The following is a 17,132-nucleotide window of genomic DNA, read 5'->3' on the forward strand; positions in this document are numbered from 1 at the left end:
ATGTGGAATATAAAGCAAATAATCAACTTTTAGTTTCAGGCAATGAGACAAACTATCACTTCCTCGGCGATCTGAATGTGTACGCTATCTTTCCTCAGCTGCGCTTCGGAAAGATAGCTACATCCAGATCGCCTCGGAAGTGATAGTTTGTCCCATCACCTTCACCAACGTTGATTATTTGCTTACTATCTCGAAACTAGATACTTATAAATAAGTTATATTAAATTCTACAGCAAATCACATGGAGTACGGAGATACGAATAGAAGCTAACCTGTATGTAGGGTTTGATGTTTTCAAACCAAGTCATAAAAACAACTCATCAATATGGGCAAAGCATACAACAAGGAGCTTAATGATGATGATGATGATGATGATAATGATAATAATAACAATAACAATAATGATAATAATAATGATAATAATAATAATAATAATAATAATAATAATAATAATAATAATAACAATAATAAATAATGATAATAATAATGACAATAATAATCATGATAAAATAATAACAATAATAATAAAAATAAAAATAATAATGACAATAATAATCATAATAATAATAATAATGATAATAATAATACATACATACATACATGTACATACAATTTCTTTAAAAAAACCACACACAACACAACGAAACAAAGACAAAAAACACTTTGCTTGACCAACACTCGTAGATATCATACCAATAACATTGATACAGACCTATTCTGCTAGCTGTAAACTTCAAAAATGAATCCCTATCCATACAACAGTGACAGGAAATGAAGTATGAAAGAGAGTGGAATGACAGGTCAGAGTTCATTGGCTGTGAAAAGCTCTACAAATGGTGTCATCGTCCAAGTTGTATCTGCTATGGAATATATCCAGTAGATCGGTGATTGCAGCATTTGCACGATGGGATATCCCATAGATCAGCATCAAAGCTTAATGGATAATAGTTTCAGTTATTGAAGTATTAGATATTTTCAGTGCTGAAAGAGAAAGAGCGTCTCCCTTTCATCTAGAGGGACAGGAGTGAATTACCATCAGACAAAGGAAAAGCCGTTTCCTGAATCCTGCACTCACAGTTATTCATATGAATGATTAATATGACAATCGGCCTACTTCCACTGCCTGAGTAGCCTTTAGCAGTCCTTTAATACACATATACAGTTGTATGTGGTAATGAATATGTGAAAGTGAAAAAAGCTTCAGAGTAAAAGTTGAAGCACAAAACTTGACGTGCAAAGATGATAATGAACCAGGAAAGTGAGTCAAGTGGATGAGAATATAAACATGTGTGAGAGAGTACTATCATTGTCATACGTGGAAGTAAGCTAGATATCTAACAATTCTCATAGAGAAAGTACATCAGCCCTATATTCTACTCGCTCAAAGATCTCTTTACAAAACTACAAAAGCACTTGGACAGCACAGACCTCCGCCAAGCAAGCAACTCATTACCATCCTTACACGCATGCAATGCAATTTCCCCAAATAGAAGCCTTTTGTTTACGTCATTGCACGGCGCCATGCAGAGCACGCGCTTCAGTGCGCGTATGTAAACCTCCCAGTTCAATGACCTTATATGCCAAAAGATGAAAAATCCTTCAAAAATCCATGAAAATTCTCGGACCACAACCAAATTTGAAAGAGGTGTTCCTTGTGTCAATATCGATTTTTTTATGCAAGTTTCATTTCAATCCGTACACAACCTTCTGAGTTATAACAGACAAACTAACGCCGATGATCACTTAACCTCCTTCTTTGGCGGAGGTAACTACCCCTAACCCTTGATGTGCTCTGAGTGCTGAGTAGTACAGAAAAACCCAGAGTGGTATACACCCTGTCCAGAGTGCCTGGCACAGAAAGGGTTAAAATCAACAGAAGACGACTACTGTAAACGTAGAAATCTTTGCAGTAAATCAATTTTTGCGTATTTAGCACTACTTCTGGTAAGTGTGAATTCTAAAACCCGCAAAATGATCATCACAATTTTCTCTGCACATTCTGAATGGGTTGACAATCATATTGCAGAATGCAAATTCAAGAACCTATGAATGTGTATTTGGGCCCCTCAGTGCTGAAAATCAATCAGCAAAAAACATTGACATTTCCAGTATGAGTATTTAAGTTCCATTTACCAAGACATGGAAAGCATAGCTCCCTGGAACTGCAAAAATTTAACCTGTGACACACTGGAGTCAGATAAGCCATGTGTCAAAGCTACAGGAATCAACCCATGTGAGAGACAACGGATTAACCAGTCAACTCACCAGGGTGTCTTTGAACTCCTTGGCGTCATTGGTGCCATCCACTACGTAGGACCCGCTCTGGTTCAGATAGAAGTAGTAGTCTGGTGACGTCAGCCCGAGGTTCTCTGCAGGTAAAGTGGGATGGAAGAGCAAAGAGTTACACTGAATTCTGTTGTACAACGTACCATAAACGGGTTCTTGCCAAAAGAGACAAAACAAGAGCCCTGTGGGTCTAGGACTCACCTGCCCATGACACATTGGCTTCATGGCACTTCACTTGAGGCAAACTACTGTAAAAGTGGAAATTTTTCCACTGTTGAAATTTTCACACGTGTTGCATGCCATGAAACTTGCACAAAAATTCAAGCATGCAAATATTTTGCTTCCTATGTATGTGATAATATCTTATATTTTGATTCTGCGGAACTGAAAACACGGGTCATGAAATTCATCTTACCTGGACGAGCGCAATGGATTACTCATGTAAAAAATTCCACTTCTACAGAATTTCAAACAAAGTGCTACAACACCCTTTCTATAATCCCCCCACCCCCACCGAGCCATTCAGCAGCTGAAAAATATAAAATTTTGGCCCCATCCCAAGGGCAACCCCTGGAGCACCAGCATCATCTACATACAAACTATAATTCCCCCCACCCCCTACCCCCCACCCCCACCCCCACCAAGCCATTCAGCAGCTGAAAAATTTCCCTGTGACTTTCATGTGATACTGCAGTTACTCAAGTGGAGCACAAGACATCTGAATTAGATGCAGATGCAGGTTGGAACACTGAGATTTCATCTTTTATTGTAATCCAAAAATTATTCCTGTCCTAGTACAAGTGTAGGATTTTTACAATTCTGTTCTTAACATCATTTTACAAATTGCACAATGTTCAAATTATGTTATTTGACAACATGTCCATTGTGTGATCATGAAATGAAGTATATTTTTCTCTCTTCTTGAAGGATTTTACCTTAACTTCTTTAGGGGTAAGACTGTTGAATAGGAACAGTTCGATTTTTTTTTTCTTTTGAGGTTCATCCCCTTCCTCCAATATTTGATGTGAGCCTTTGCAAAATGTTGGCAGTTTTTAATTTTTGTTCTCATGTTGTTGTTGATGTAAGTTATCAATAACATTTCTTGTGGTTATCAGAAATGTTAAGATGGACCACATCGGACAGTTTCATGGCATTTCAAAGCCAATTGTGGAAGAAAGTAGATAATTGCATCTCAAAAATATGCCAATTGTGAGTTTATTTTCACTCCAGCCAACGCTAGATACCCTCACATCTGACCATGAGAATAACATCACCACCAACAACAAGTACATTGTTATGATGAAAATGAAAGAAGGAAATTGCATGTGTGCCTTTCCAGTATTGGAAAATGAAAGTTTGATTCTAGGAGCAATCTCTCTTCCTCAAATCGAACCTTCAATTACAAAATTCCCTTTTAGAACATCTTCCTGAAGGAAGAGTCTTCATAATGTGTAAACTTAAGTTCAGAGGATTGCCCGACATTCTACACAGGCCTTGTAAAGTCGAGTTTGGTCTCCCTTCAACCGAAAGCAATACATGGCCTTCGGTTAACAGTGCAATCACAGACATTCATATTGTACTTACAAAATATTTCAAAAGCGAGGAATGCTGGATGCTTCTTTTGTTGAATGATATCACTCACAAGCACACAATATTATTTCTCTATAGATGCTTTAACAATATTCTACTCAAAGTGATGACAAGGTACAATTATTCTTCTCACAATCTATTAAAGTATTGTTACAGGTGTTGTTGTTTTTTTCTGTGGCACTGCTTTTATTCATGAAACAGGTTTCAAAATTACACTGACAAGGATTCCAATCGTAGGAACTATGAATGGTTTCTTACAAATCACAACTACCATTCCTGGAGAACAGAGATGCATGGTACAACCAGGAAGTGAACAACTGGAAACATTTTGGTGAAGTACGGTACAGCTAAAACTTTCTTGCAACAACGGACGGATTCAAGTAAACGCGTGATAGATGTATGATGGCTTTCATGAAAAGTATTTGCAAACATGAGCAGGGAACAATTCAGACATCCTTGTAGACTACTAAAGGAAAGCCCTATATACGTGTACCATGGTCAAGATGTTTTATTCAATGCAAAGAGGAACATGAACTATACACAATAGTACAGTTTCATTGATACTGGCATGCCAGAAAAGAAAAAAGTTACTTTGATACTTGTGAAGTTATCATGTTTAGCAGTACAATGCTATCAGCAATATTCACAATAGCAAATTGGTCAAGAGAACCTCAAAGACATCTTTGCCCCATATTCTTTCATTTGTTTGTGCATAAAAATCTAATAAAATCATGCTCATGATTAAGCAACCATTATCCTCCCCTTTAACATTACTCAGTCATCATTGTTACATCAGTAAAATCATAGACCCAATATATAAATATTTTTAATTTTTTTTCTTTTGGATGATTGTCAGAGAAGGAAATTCAGGGAAGGCTTAGTAAAGATAATCTATGATGCTGCACATGAGAAATGATTATCGTTTATAGAAGAAGCTCACATTCTGCAATATGGAATTACAAGGAAGAACCCCGCAGCACAAGGAAGCTTGTAGGGAAGAAATTTATGAATGCAGCTTTCAGAATGAGGAAAGATACAGGAAGGATGGGAAGCCCTTCCCATGCAGAAAGACACAAGGACATGGGCAGTAATCACTCTGAATGTCTATCAACGAAAACTGAAACAGAAGTGGCGATATACTGTGAACGATTCTTTTTATTTGTTGTATTTTGCCTTGCATCATCATAAGAAAAACAAATATGAAGAAACAGGCTGACTCATTTACATTACATAATTGTGTTAAGTCCAGTGTATGATGTATAGCATCTCAGGCTCTAAGTGCACCAAGATGGGATGCCTGGGTGTGGAAGAAAGCTAACTGAATTTCTCTGGCCCAGGTGCCTCCCTCTCCCTCTCCGCCCCCTCCACCCTTCCCTTTCCCCCTCCCCCATCTGACTCCCATCTCAATGTATCAAGGTCTGATATCACTGAGCTACAATGATGGTAACATCTTCCAAAATAGGAACAGCAAGCAAAAATGAATGACACACTGAAACTGTATAAGCCATTGGATTTTGCAAATCACAGTTGGACTGTAAATTAAACAAGGCAATCGCCAAATTGTGTCTCGCCCATTCGCGTACAAGGAATTAATATCTTTTATAACTCCCAGAAGTTAATTGACCTGCTTATGAACTTTGACCTTGTGATGACCTTTAACTCCCCAAGGGACATCTACCGCCTAAGTTTGGTCACAAACGGACATAGGGATCAAAAGTTAAGAGCCACAATCAAAATGCGCCCTAAAAACATAACATTGGGCCCTAAAAGTTTGTTGACCCCTGTCTGTGACCTTTGACCTTGTGACGACCTTCACCTCCCCAAGGGACATCTTCCCTCCAAGTTTGGTCACAAACGGACAAAGGGATCAAAAGTTATGAGCCATAAACGAAATGCGCCCTAAAAACTTAACACTGGGCCCTAAAAGTTTGTTGACCCCTGTCTGTAACCTTTGACCTTGTGGTTACCTTCAACTTCCCAAGAGACATCTACCATCACCCAAGTTTGATTGCCATTGTAGCAACATGTGCTGAGTTACGTGTGATAAGAGTCTTGCAAGTAAACTTTAACGTATGACCTCAAATGACCTTTGACCTTATCATGTGACCTCTTACGGCACCATAACATGAAGGTACCCCCAGTGCATCCATCACCCAAGTTTGATTGCCATTGTAGCAACATGTGTCGAGTTACATGTGATAAGAGTCTTGCAAGTAAACTTTAATGTATGACCTCAAATGACCTTTGACCTTATCCTGTGACCTTCAACGGCACCATAACATGAAGGTACCCCCAGTGCATCTATGACCCAAGTTAGGTTGTAAACCAAGCAACTTATGTGAAGTTATTTGTCAAAAGAGAGTCTTGCAGGTAAACTTTAACATAGAAAAGAGAGTCTTGCACATACTCTTTAATATATGACCTCAAATGACCTTTGACATCATCACATGACCTCTGACAACACCATAACATGAAGATACCCCTAGTCAGTGCCGTATATTAAGAGAGTCTGGCCAACTGCTAATTTGGACGCCATGTCGTTACCGCGCGTATTACGCGTCACAGGATTAGCGTGTACGCTCAGACGTAACAAAATAACCAAGCCAAATAAGGGGCAGTTAACAATGGGCATTGCGTATGAGCGCACTTCAGTAACGACATGGCGCCTGTAGATCACGGGACCAGCTTTTGACCAATCACAGGCTTCAAAACACGTAAGCCAAAAACCGAGTTGGCCAGACTCTCTTAATATACGGCACTGCCCCTAGTGCTTCTATCACCCAAGTGTGGCTGCCATTGCTGTAACAGTTGCCAAGTTATGCATCATAAGAGAGTCTTGCAGGTAAACTTTAACATTTGTGACGGACGACGGACGACGGACGGACGCCATTTGGATCCCTTAGTCTCGCCTTCACCTCCGGTGGGCGAGACAAAAACACATAAAAAAGTCATCATAATAATAATGCATTTACGATAGCCTCGGTATCAATTCGTGAAAAGAACATCTCACGAAAATATCTGTAACCTCCCCATTCGCGAAAATATCTGTACGCGAAAATAACAGCTTATACAGTAAATCCAGGGACACTGTGTGCATATTGAACAAAAAGCAGAATTGGTCTGGGTGGGTTTTCCTGTTTGGTTTGTTTGTTTCAGTGGTTAAATGGAGGTTTTCCTTTCACCTTTCTGTTCCTGATTGGCACCAGTCAGCAACTGGTAAAAGATGTGGAAATTTCTCTCGTCCTGGTTCTGGCTCACCACCCGGGACTTCTCCAGCAAGAAGTTGGATATCTTGCCCCCGTCCGGGGCTCCTGCTCTCGTGAACTGGATCTCGACGTACTTGCCCTGCGACAGAAACATTTGCGCAAGTCATGAGGTTCAATCTCAAAGTTAAATGCTCATCTCATACACAAGCTGTGCCAATTTTATCATGACTACGAGATATCGTTGAAGGTTATAAATACCCCTTTTCAAACACTGCCTCTGGGCCCATATGCATTATTGCTACCATGGCAATGCACTTTTTTTGCTCTTACAAATTTGTCCTGCACAAATTAAAATTACATGTAAGTTCAACAAGTGTACCAAAGTTGATTTGATTTGCTTTAATAGATTGGAGAAGACATTATTCATCTGCAAGGCTTTTTCCTGATTTGGAGGCCATAATGTACTGTTACCATGGCAAAACACTTTCCAGTACTCCTGGGAAATGTGTCTTGCACAACTTCAAATCAAGTTTTTCATATGTGCCAGTTTTCTCCAGTGTTGCTGAAAAACTGAAGAAGTAGTTCAATCCGCAAGCCTTTTACCTCATTTTGGGGTCAAAATGTGCTGTTAGCACGGCAATACACTCTCTGCTTCTGTTGAAAAATGAGTCTTGCACAACTTTCCATTCAGCTCAACATGTGCGTCAAATTTCTTTTAAGTCTCCAGAAAACTGGAGAACTAGTTTGATCCATAACATTTGAAGTAGATCAACCGCTTGCTTGACCAACCACATGCTGATTCCCATATACCCCCTTCAAACTTTGCTTTGTTGCTTTCGTTGGGGTATTGTAAGATACTCACACATGCACTAACCACCAAAGGGAGAGGGGGGTAGGCACCTGGCTATATAGATCTCACAGAGGATCAATGTGCTGAGTTCTCAATAAGCCAGCTTCATAATTCATACCCATAAACACATCTCCTGCCACCGCATAGCATAAAACAATGGAGTGAAACTGATATTGAAAGAAATAAAAAGTAATATTTCTAAGCAAATATATGGTAATTACATATGTAGACATATAGCTGATATGTTGGGTAAGTGTTGTAGGATTCTCAACCAACCTTTGGGCATATAGCCAAAAACCTTACAGATAAATATATATGCACACAAGCTGAAGACACTGGAGAAGCTGCTGTACCGAGTGTCTTTCTCTTTTCTCTGGAGTTCCTGATGAGCACTTTGAACTCGTACATCTTACAACTCAGATTAGATCAGATGCTAGAACTCTCAAACACTTTCATACAAAAATATGTGATTACGAAGTGCCTTTATGAAAAGAGTTAACTGTGTTAGTGTTCTAATTTGTTCTAATCCCATAAAAGCTGAAATAACCAAATAAAAAATGATCAGCTTTAACCTGACACATCGCAGTTACTTGGTCAGGGGACTTGCTATTGTTATCTAACAACTACATACAATCATTATTCACAGCAGCATGGGGGGGGGGGGGGGGGGGGACGTGGGAGTACAATTTCTCATTTGCATATTCATGCTCATCGGTCTATCAAGCAAAAGAAAGTTAATGGGCAAAATAAGGAGTCCTCTACTCACGAATCGGCTGGAGTTGTTGTTGCGCACTGTCTTAGCATTGCCAAAGGCCTCTAGGAGTGGATTTGACTGGATGATGATATCCTTGACGTGCTGTACGGTGGACCCGCCCCCGGATACCTTGGCGATGTAAGCCATGATGTATTTGGCTGCGACTGTCTTACCAGCCCCACTTTCACCACTGTACAGAGAAGGAAAAATTGTATTCAACAAAAAAAAATTATAAAATAAAGATTGGTCAATTCATGCTGCACTTAAAATTATCATGTTTATGAGATACGGTATAACATTGAAATGGAGGCAAACACACACACACACACGCGCACACATACAGACATATAGATACACTTCACAAATGAACAATTTGAAATAACTTGAAAGCAAGAGATAATAAAGCAGAGGGGCGAAAGTTGAGGTGTAACTTTTCTTCAATTTTGCCTTACAAATTTCACTTCTAGGAGACAAAATTGAAGAAAACTTGCACCTTGAAATAACTGGTTTGTGTTTTTGTGAGATCATTCTAATTGATTATTATCGTAATAATTAACATTTTTATAAGCTCCCTTGTGGAGACATTCATTATGAGCTCGCTTGTGGAGACATTATATTAGCATAACAATGTATGACTTCTATATAATCTATTTTGGTCTGATTTCATGTCAGTATTGTCTGGGGAAAGTTGTTTTTTAATTGGGTCCCTTTTTTAACACAACAATAACAACATTCTAATTGCACTGTGACAAAGTTGTTATTCACATAAAATATGATAATTCTGAGCATGACTGGTAATGGAAGATAACTGAACTCTTGGATCAAAGATACAAAAAATAAAAATAAAAAGAAGAAACAAATGCCACAGTTGCTCTACTTTAACAGTCTGTAATAAGGATTAACAGCTGGGTGGATGAATCAACAGAATTCTCTCCTCCCCTCACTTCATACAATACACTTTTGTGCAAGGCTAACATCCCAATATATTGACTCATTAGATGTTTAATGGAGCACTGCATAATTGCCCAAGTCTCTCTAATTCTTGCTGAGAGATTCTATTATGCGCTTTGTCTGACAGATAAAATGTGCCCAATGCTCTTCTATTCAAGTCAATATGAATGACAGTACGAATGATTGTGAATAAAACATACATTCTTCTATACTTGTAAGCATGGGGAAAAGATGTCAGCTAAAATGTCTTTATGTTGTCTTTTGATGCATTGCTGTTACACCAAATTTGCATTTGTTGCCATGGCTCACATAAAACATGATATAGGTCTTTTAACATCAATTTCTCCTAATTTCATCCCGGCTGTTTTTCACACCGAATTTATATTCTTGCAGCAGCTGGCATTGCACATGATACGGTTGTGTCAATGTACAAAGTACAATGTACAGGGCATAATGTGTGGCATCCTCTGGTACACACTTCAGATCATTTCATAATTTTGTCATTGTTTGCACATATTCCTGATTAAAATCCAGGCTCATCATGAAGCATTTTAAAATAGAGGAGGCAGGCCTTCAGTGTCGGGTCATAATATGCAAATGCTGTGTGTCACTACGATATGAAAATTCCTAGAACTGCTCAATATTGGTATTTCAATGCTTTTTACCACATACATCGCCTGCTCGATTATGAGGAATACTCCATGGTATATCTGCAAACCCTACACGACTAAATATCACTTTATTTCTTCCTGATTAGTGGTCATTTTGAGCAAAAATGTAACTGATTACTAAAACAATTTGGAAGTGAGGGAATTGCCAAGGGTGACACAAGATAAGACTAAAATATCAAAAATCAAGTAGAATCTTCTCACATCACCTGCCGGTTTATTTGAAACTATGATTACATGCAGTCATATACCCATGCCAAATTCTCCATGACGGTATCAAATTTTGTAGAGCAGTCACACCACTGCACGTACAAGTTAAGTCTTCAAGCTGGCCAATATTGCTTGAAGTAACCATAACAGGCAAACATATCAATGCCATGGGAAACAATAGTCATGATTATTTTCACAACATGGATGCAACATCCTTCTGCTGTAAGTATGATGCAGCTTTCATGACATCAAATGTGAATGCAGCAACAGTGACAAATCTCACTCAGTGTACCAGCAGCAACATAATTTACGTTGGAGGAAAAGAAAAATAACGCGACTTGGACTGTGGGATGATCAAAACCAAAACAACATCAAAAGCTACTGTAAAACATGATATTTTAGCATCATGAAATTTTTGCGATTTGGAGCCGACAGCTTTTTTTGCGAGTTGGAGCCGATGTCCTTTTTCGCGGCACGAAATTTTCATGGAGTGCCTCTGGCACACAATGCATATAGTGTAGACAAGAGCCTTCGCGTGCTTTTTCATTTCACGGATCTTGGCTCTCGCAACATTCTCGAAATTAAAATGCATGCGAATATTAGTTGTTTTACAGCATGCATGTTTGATTTTCAAGTGATGTGAACAAAAAATTTTGCATGAAATAGCACTGTTTACATCCGCACAACGTAGACTTCATGATGTACCCACCCCACTAATGCAGATATATCTAATCAGCATTCCTTCCCATGGTCATATCATGTAATGACTCTTACATGTACATGTGAATGTTAGCCAAAGGAATGATAGACACCCCCGTTGTTGTTGTTGTTGTTGTTGTTGTTGTTGTTGTTGTTGTTGTTGTTGTTGTTGTGGGGGTTGTTTTCTTGTTTTTCTTGTTGTTGTTGCGGTTGTTGTTGTTGTTGTTTTTCTTATTGTTGTTGTTGTGGTGGTGGTGGTGATGGTGGTGGTTGTTGTGGTGGTGGTTGTTGTGGTGGTGGTTGTTGTGGTGGTGGTTGTTGTGGTGGTTGTTGCTGTTGTGGTGGTGATGGTGGTGCAGGGGAAAGGGGGAAACAGGAACACATCATCCAGTTTGTTGCCTGCTGATCCACTATTTCTGTTCGTAGCCCTCTCCGTCCACTTTTTTAGCATCCATTTTACAGTGTCACCTTTTGACAGGGACTAAGCAATAACATACTTTCCTACAACAACAACATCCCCCCCCCCCAAAAAAAAAAAATAATAATAATAAAATTAAAAATGGCCTAATGAAAGGCAACTGGATATTCTCTATTATGAGAAATTGAATTTTTGCATTTACAATATATTTACAATATATACCTGTAACAAAAACTGTAAGAATGTTTTGCAGAACACATGGCTATAAAAGCATTTCATAGGTGCAAGATCATCTATGGTAACAGCCTAACAATGTCTGATGACATTTTAAGTATGGCTTACTGTTGTCAGATATCTTCTAGAGCTCTGTGTGTGCAACACTATCACATCATTTAAACAAATTACTTCCTCAAATTTTATTTTATACAGTAATAAACCTGACTATCAGTTTTGCTCTTGTGAAATGATCAACTGAGTCACTTCTAAATTGAATCACTTTTACTCTACACCAAGTACACATCAGGGCTTTAACTTTTTATGTGCCACGTTATTCTGAGACAAAAAGGTAGTCATGCTTTGAGAAAGAATTATGTTTTTCCAATATGCATTACTTCTACAAATTTCTGTTAAGCTGGACATAATAGTGAGCAAAGTTAGAGAGGAATGCCAAACTCCATATATAATGTATAACAATTTTATTTTCAATTTTTCTTTTGAATTACCAGTTGTTACACTACTGTAAAGGCATGACTTTTGCACATAAAATAGTGACAGAAACTTAGAATGTATACGCAAATCTAGTTTGGAACACCGCTTGATAGTCAATCACCACATAGAATGCAAGCCGTATGTGAGAGGAACAAAAGCGCAAGAAACGCTTTGATTGTACCGCGGGATTAGCGATTTATCGATCGGTTTTGGCTGCTTTGTTTGTTGAGCAGAATATGCGAAGTTGGCACGCCGTCGACTAAGCCGGACGTGCGAACGTGGCACATAAAGAGTTAAAAGAAAAAGAAAACAGTTATCAGGGAAACTTGGTAGAGTGGGCTACAGAGGTTCTACTCGCAAGAACAATTCAGCCACAAACAAAGCAATAACAGCAGTACTGTCTGCACTGCAAACATACCTGTAGTACTACTGGTAGTAGGAACAGTGGATGCAATTTATCAGTAAATATCTATTGTAAATCTAAGTAGTAGCAGTAGAAGTAGGGGTAGAAGAAGTAGTAAAATTAGTTGTTGTTGTAGTGTGTAGTAGTAGTTACAGAATGATACAGTAATGCTGTGATACCAAATTCCAGACAAGCTTGTATTGCTAGCATACTATCATTGTCATTACAGTTGAACCTCTCGTATCCGGACAAGTCGGGACCGGGGCTCATCTGGATAAGGGATTTGGCCGGATACGGGAGACTCAATGCTTTATACATGTACATACACATGTACTGATGGTAGCCCATTGTAGTACCACATGTAGTAATGTGTATACTGCAACCTTTTTATTGTTACATTTGGGGATGTTTGGGGATGTTGAAATGTCTGAAGGTACGCAGTTTGGAAGGAAATTTGATGTAATGTATGTTAATCATGTTGGAAGTAATATGTAATTCATGTGTGTTTGGGTAGGAGTTGTCAAGTAGTTGGGAATCCCCCTTTCCTCCCGTAATTATTTTTAAAAAAATCACGGCGAGATTGCGTCCGTACAATAGAGAGATCCAGATAAAGGGAGGCCGGATTAGAGAGGTTCAACTGTATCATCATCTTAATTAATAATCTCGAGCATTGCTGTTGCTGAAGTTGTTATTGTCATTATTACCATTTATTCATCATTATCATCATTATTGTTCATGTTAGAAAGGGTAAACTTAGAGAAAAAAAAATCTTTAATTCAATTTCTTATTGTTTAAAGACCATCTGTTTATTTGGTTTACAAATTTTCAAAAGGCCCTTATAACTCTACTGTTATGTTGTTTTTACTTTTGTGGGACCCCTTAAAAAAACAACAATTGGCTGAAAGGGCTATCCATCCCATGAGTGGTGAATAAATAAATACAAAATACAAAAAATATAAACTGATCAACTCACGACTGATCCTCAAATTCTGCAAATTTCAAAAGATCTTGTTTCTCTCTAAACACATGAATTTTTTCTTTTGTTAATATCTTTCTGACACTCTGCAGATTCAATCAATTTAACATGTTTCATCAAATTTTTCTCCCTTATAAATTATGAAGTGAAATTCAGAGCTGCCAATTTGAACGATTGTAAAGTAAGGTATTTTCTGCAGCAATGTTCTCCAGGTCACCAAACACTGGATGGTACCTTCTGCATTGAGTACTGGTATGCTGCAGTGAGCAAGACGTGCCCAAAGAAGCAAAGAGATAGAAGGTATGTATATGAAACAGGAAGATCAATACCTATTGAAAGTAAAGGAGCAGGATTTGATTTCCTTGATTACTATAAAAATACTTTTGAGAAATCGATTTTATGACTTTCCTAAAGGGACTGTACAGTACTGGTTGAGGCGGGGATTCATGTTTTGAACATTCCTAAGTGAGATAATGAGAAACCTCTTATGGAATATGAAATAGCATGTGATTTTAAAGGGAAGGTAAACCCAAAGAGCAATGTGGATTGAGTGAAAGCAGCAACATTAGTAGAACACATCAGTGAAAGTTTGAGGAAAATCGGACAATCGATGCAAAAGTTATGAACTTTTAAAGTTTTGGTGTTGGAACCGCTGGATGAGGAGACTACTAGAGGATATGACGTATGAGTGGACAACAATACAAAGAAAATATAAAGGAAATTCAACAAAAATTCACTTTTCTAGAATTATGAAAGAGCAGTGGACCAACCGCTTTCAGAAAGCAGGGGGAATAATTGCTACCCTTAACATATGTCAATATCAAGTTGATGGAATTTGTAATTTTCATGAAAAATGGATTTTTGTAGTATTTTCTTTATATTTTCTTGGTATTGTTGTCCACTCATACGTCATAACCTCTAGTAGTCTCCTCATCCAGCGGTTCCAACACCAAAACTTTAAAAATTCATAACTTTTGCATCAATTGTCCGATTTTCCTCAAACTTTCACTGATGTGTTCTACTAATGTTGCTGCTTTCATTCAATCCACATTGTTCTTGGGGTTTATCTTCCCTTTAAGAAGGATTCAATGTTTATTTGATGAAAATTGTTTTCAAATGACTGAGATATCCGAAAAAGTGATAATTATAAAAGACTACAGTCCATGCCTTTTATTAGGATCTCTTTGTTTCACCTTGTTTTTGGATATCTTAGCCATTTCAAAACCAATTTTCATCAAATAAACTTTTGAGACCCCTTAGAATTGCATGCTATCTGACATCTCATAGAATGGTTTCTGAATATCTCGCAAAACGTTAAAAGCTAAATCCTCACCTCAACCAGAACTTTACACACCCTTTAACTCTTGGATAGTAAAAACTTTTATGCTGTTATGTGTGCATATGACTTCTCTCACATGTATGTTGTGGACAAAGAGAATCAATCCATATTCATTATACAATAAATATGTCACAATTACTATCATTATAAGTATAATCATAATCATTTTTGCATTCAAAGTCAAATACAATCACAAGAGGCAAAGCTAATTAATGCAGCCATTGTGTTTTAGTTTGTAGTGATTTTGGCTCTTGCAGTGCAGTGGCCTGTAGTGACTAATAGAGACGCTTTCTGGGTCTGAAAAAAACAGCACGAGATTAGCTCTTAAAATCCCGCATTCATGAATCACTTGGCTAAAAGCAAAGTCCCCACGGCTCTAACTTAGTAACTTGGCGAAGTACATCACACTCTAGTGCAAGATTGTAGTCTGTGCTGCTAACCCAAATTTTATTCCAATCATTTGCACCTCCTTCTTGCCCTTCCTCACTGATAATGATATGACTAACTTCAAGTAAAGTATCTGAAGGTTATGTCTGCCTTCCATTCAAAAGATTAGGAAAGAATGGTCACTGTTTATTTGTTTGTTTGTTTTGGTTGTGTATCTAGACATGTAGCCAATATGTATACTGAGCCTAGCAATGAAGACTAACTTAAAAAAAAAAAAAAAAATAGGCCAATGAAATTGACAAACCACATTCCCAACAGTCAGGGCTCATTTAAGACTAGGAGTGCCCAATAAACAGGGGTTGCTAGGCAACAGTGGTATGTTCTTAGCCAGTGATTGCAGTAAAGAATGCAGAGAAGTACAATCGTGTATCAGGACATACAGGACTAGGTATTTCAACATGAGGCAAATGGCAGTACACTGGATACTCTGTACACAGCCATTCACCCCAGAACCAAAAACAGGTAACAGTCGCCATAGTATAGTTTTGGTTGTGGTCCCAATAAAAGCTGGGTCCCACTTTTTATTAGGAACACTTCTTTTGTTGATATTTCAGCCATTTCAAAACCGATTTTCATCACATAAACTTTGAATTCCTCTTCAAATTGTATGCTCTTTCATATCTTATAAGTGGTTTTGGATATTGGTTTTGAAATGGCTGAGATATCAAAACACAAAGTGGTCCGAATAAAAGGTAGGTCCCTCTTTTATTTGGACCACAACAGAAAGTATACTATCTCTTTAACTGTGACAGCTTTGGAGTAAGACCCTTGTCTCAGTTAACCCATTCCATACGGGAACCTGGTGGCCTGTGTAATAAGTCTATGGGAATTTCAGAATTCAATACGGAACGGGTCAAAAGAGGTCACATATTTACTCATCTGTATATTTTGCAAAGTTGAATACAAGGGCCTACAAAGAAAAGTATATCTTACATAAACTTTAATGTCACTAACAAGCTCAGACTACCTAATATCTAGGGGCCTTACTATCATCTATTTCAAATATTTCATTCTGAGTGTGAAGGAAAAGTGTAGGACTATGATGTATGAGATTAAAAAAAAAACAGACAAGGAAGTAATTTATAAAGTCAGCAAACTCGCTGTCTGATACAGTATACACTGAAGGCTAGCTCCAATAACATATCTTGCAATTCTATACTAAGGACCCAACTACAATTTCAGTAGATAGTCTCGCCACAGGGTGTGTTCAAGTTGTACATTCACTTTTTCTTCTTTCTGGGTATTTACCACTACCCACCCACCCCTCCCCCACCACCCCCCCCCCCTTCCTCTTTCTCTCCTATCTCTTGTACCAGTTAAAATGCAGTAAGATAAGAATCACATCCTTGATGCGGCCAGCTGCTTAGTATGAGGAAAAGGAAAATAGGTCATACAGTAATGATATGTTTGAATACCACAACACTCAAGTTTCAGCCGCAGGACAAGCGAAAGGACATGTAAAGGACTGTAAGCCATAATAATAACAATGACCCATGAATACTGTAAAAGTGGAATTTTCGCCGACCAATTTTTTCACGCTCGGCCGGGTAAGAAGAATTTCACACGTTTGTAATTCCGCGGAATTAAAGACATCAGCAACTGGAACATATGGCAAATAAAAATATAT

At 38.1% G+C, this 17,132-nt stretch overlaps 1 protein-coding gene across 1 annotated transcript in view; it reads right to left on the reverse strand.

Moving 5' to 3' along the window:
- The window catches only part of LOC139715527 (unconventional myosin-If-like), a 104,854-nt gene that overhangs the window by 68,685 nt on the left and 19,037 nt on the right, over positions 1 to 17,132 (reverse strand). Inside the window, exons 6-8 of the mRNA XM_071627094.1 lie at positions 8,699 to 8,876; positions 7,059 to 7,221; positions 2,266 to 2,369 (exon numbers count right to left, since the gene is read on the reverse strand). Of these exons, the coding sequence (XP_071483195.1) occupies positions 2,266 to 2,369; positions 7,059 to 7,221; positions 8,699 to 8,876 (445 nt within the window). The remainder of the gene's footprint in view (positions 1 to 2,265; positions 2,370 to 7,058; positions 7,222 to 8,698; positions 8,877 to 17,132) is intronic.

This window comes from Diadema antillarum, unplaced genomic scaffold, assembly GCF_040938485.1.
Source record: "Diadema antillarum isolate AM-2024a unplaced genomic scaffold, OU_Dant_1.0 scf00000049, whole genome shotgun sequence".
Classification (NCBI taxonomy): Eukaryota; Metazoa; Echinodermata; class Echinoidea; order Diadematoida; family Diadematidae; genus Diadema; species Diadema antillarum.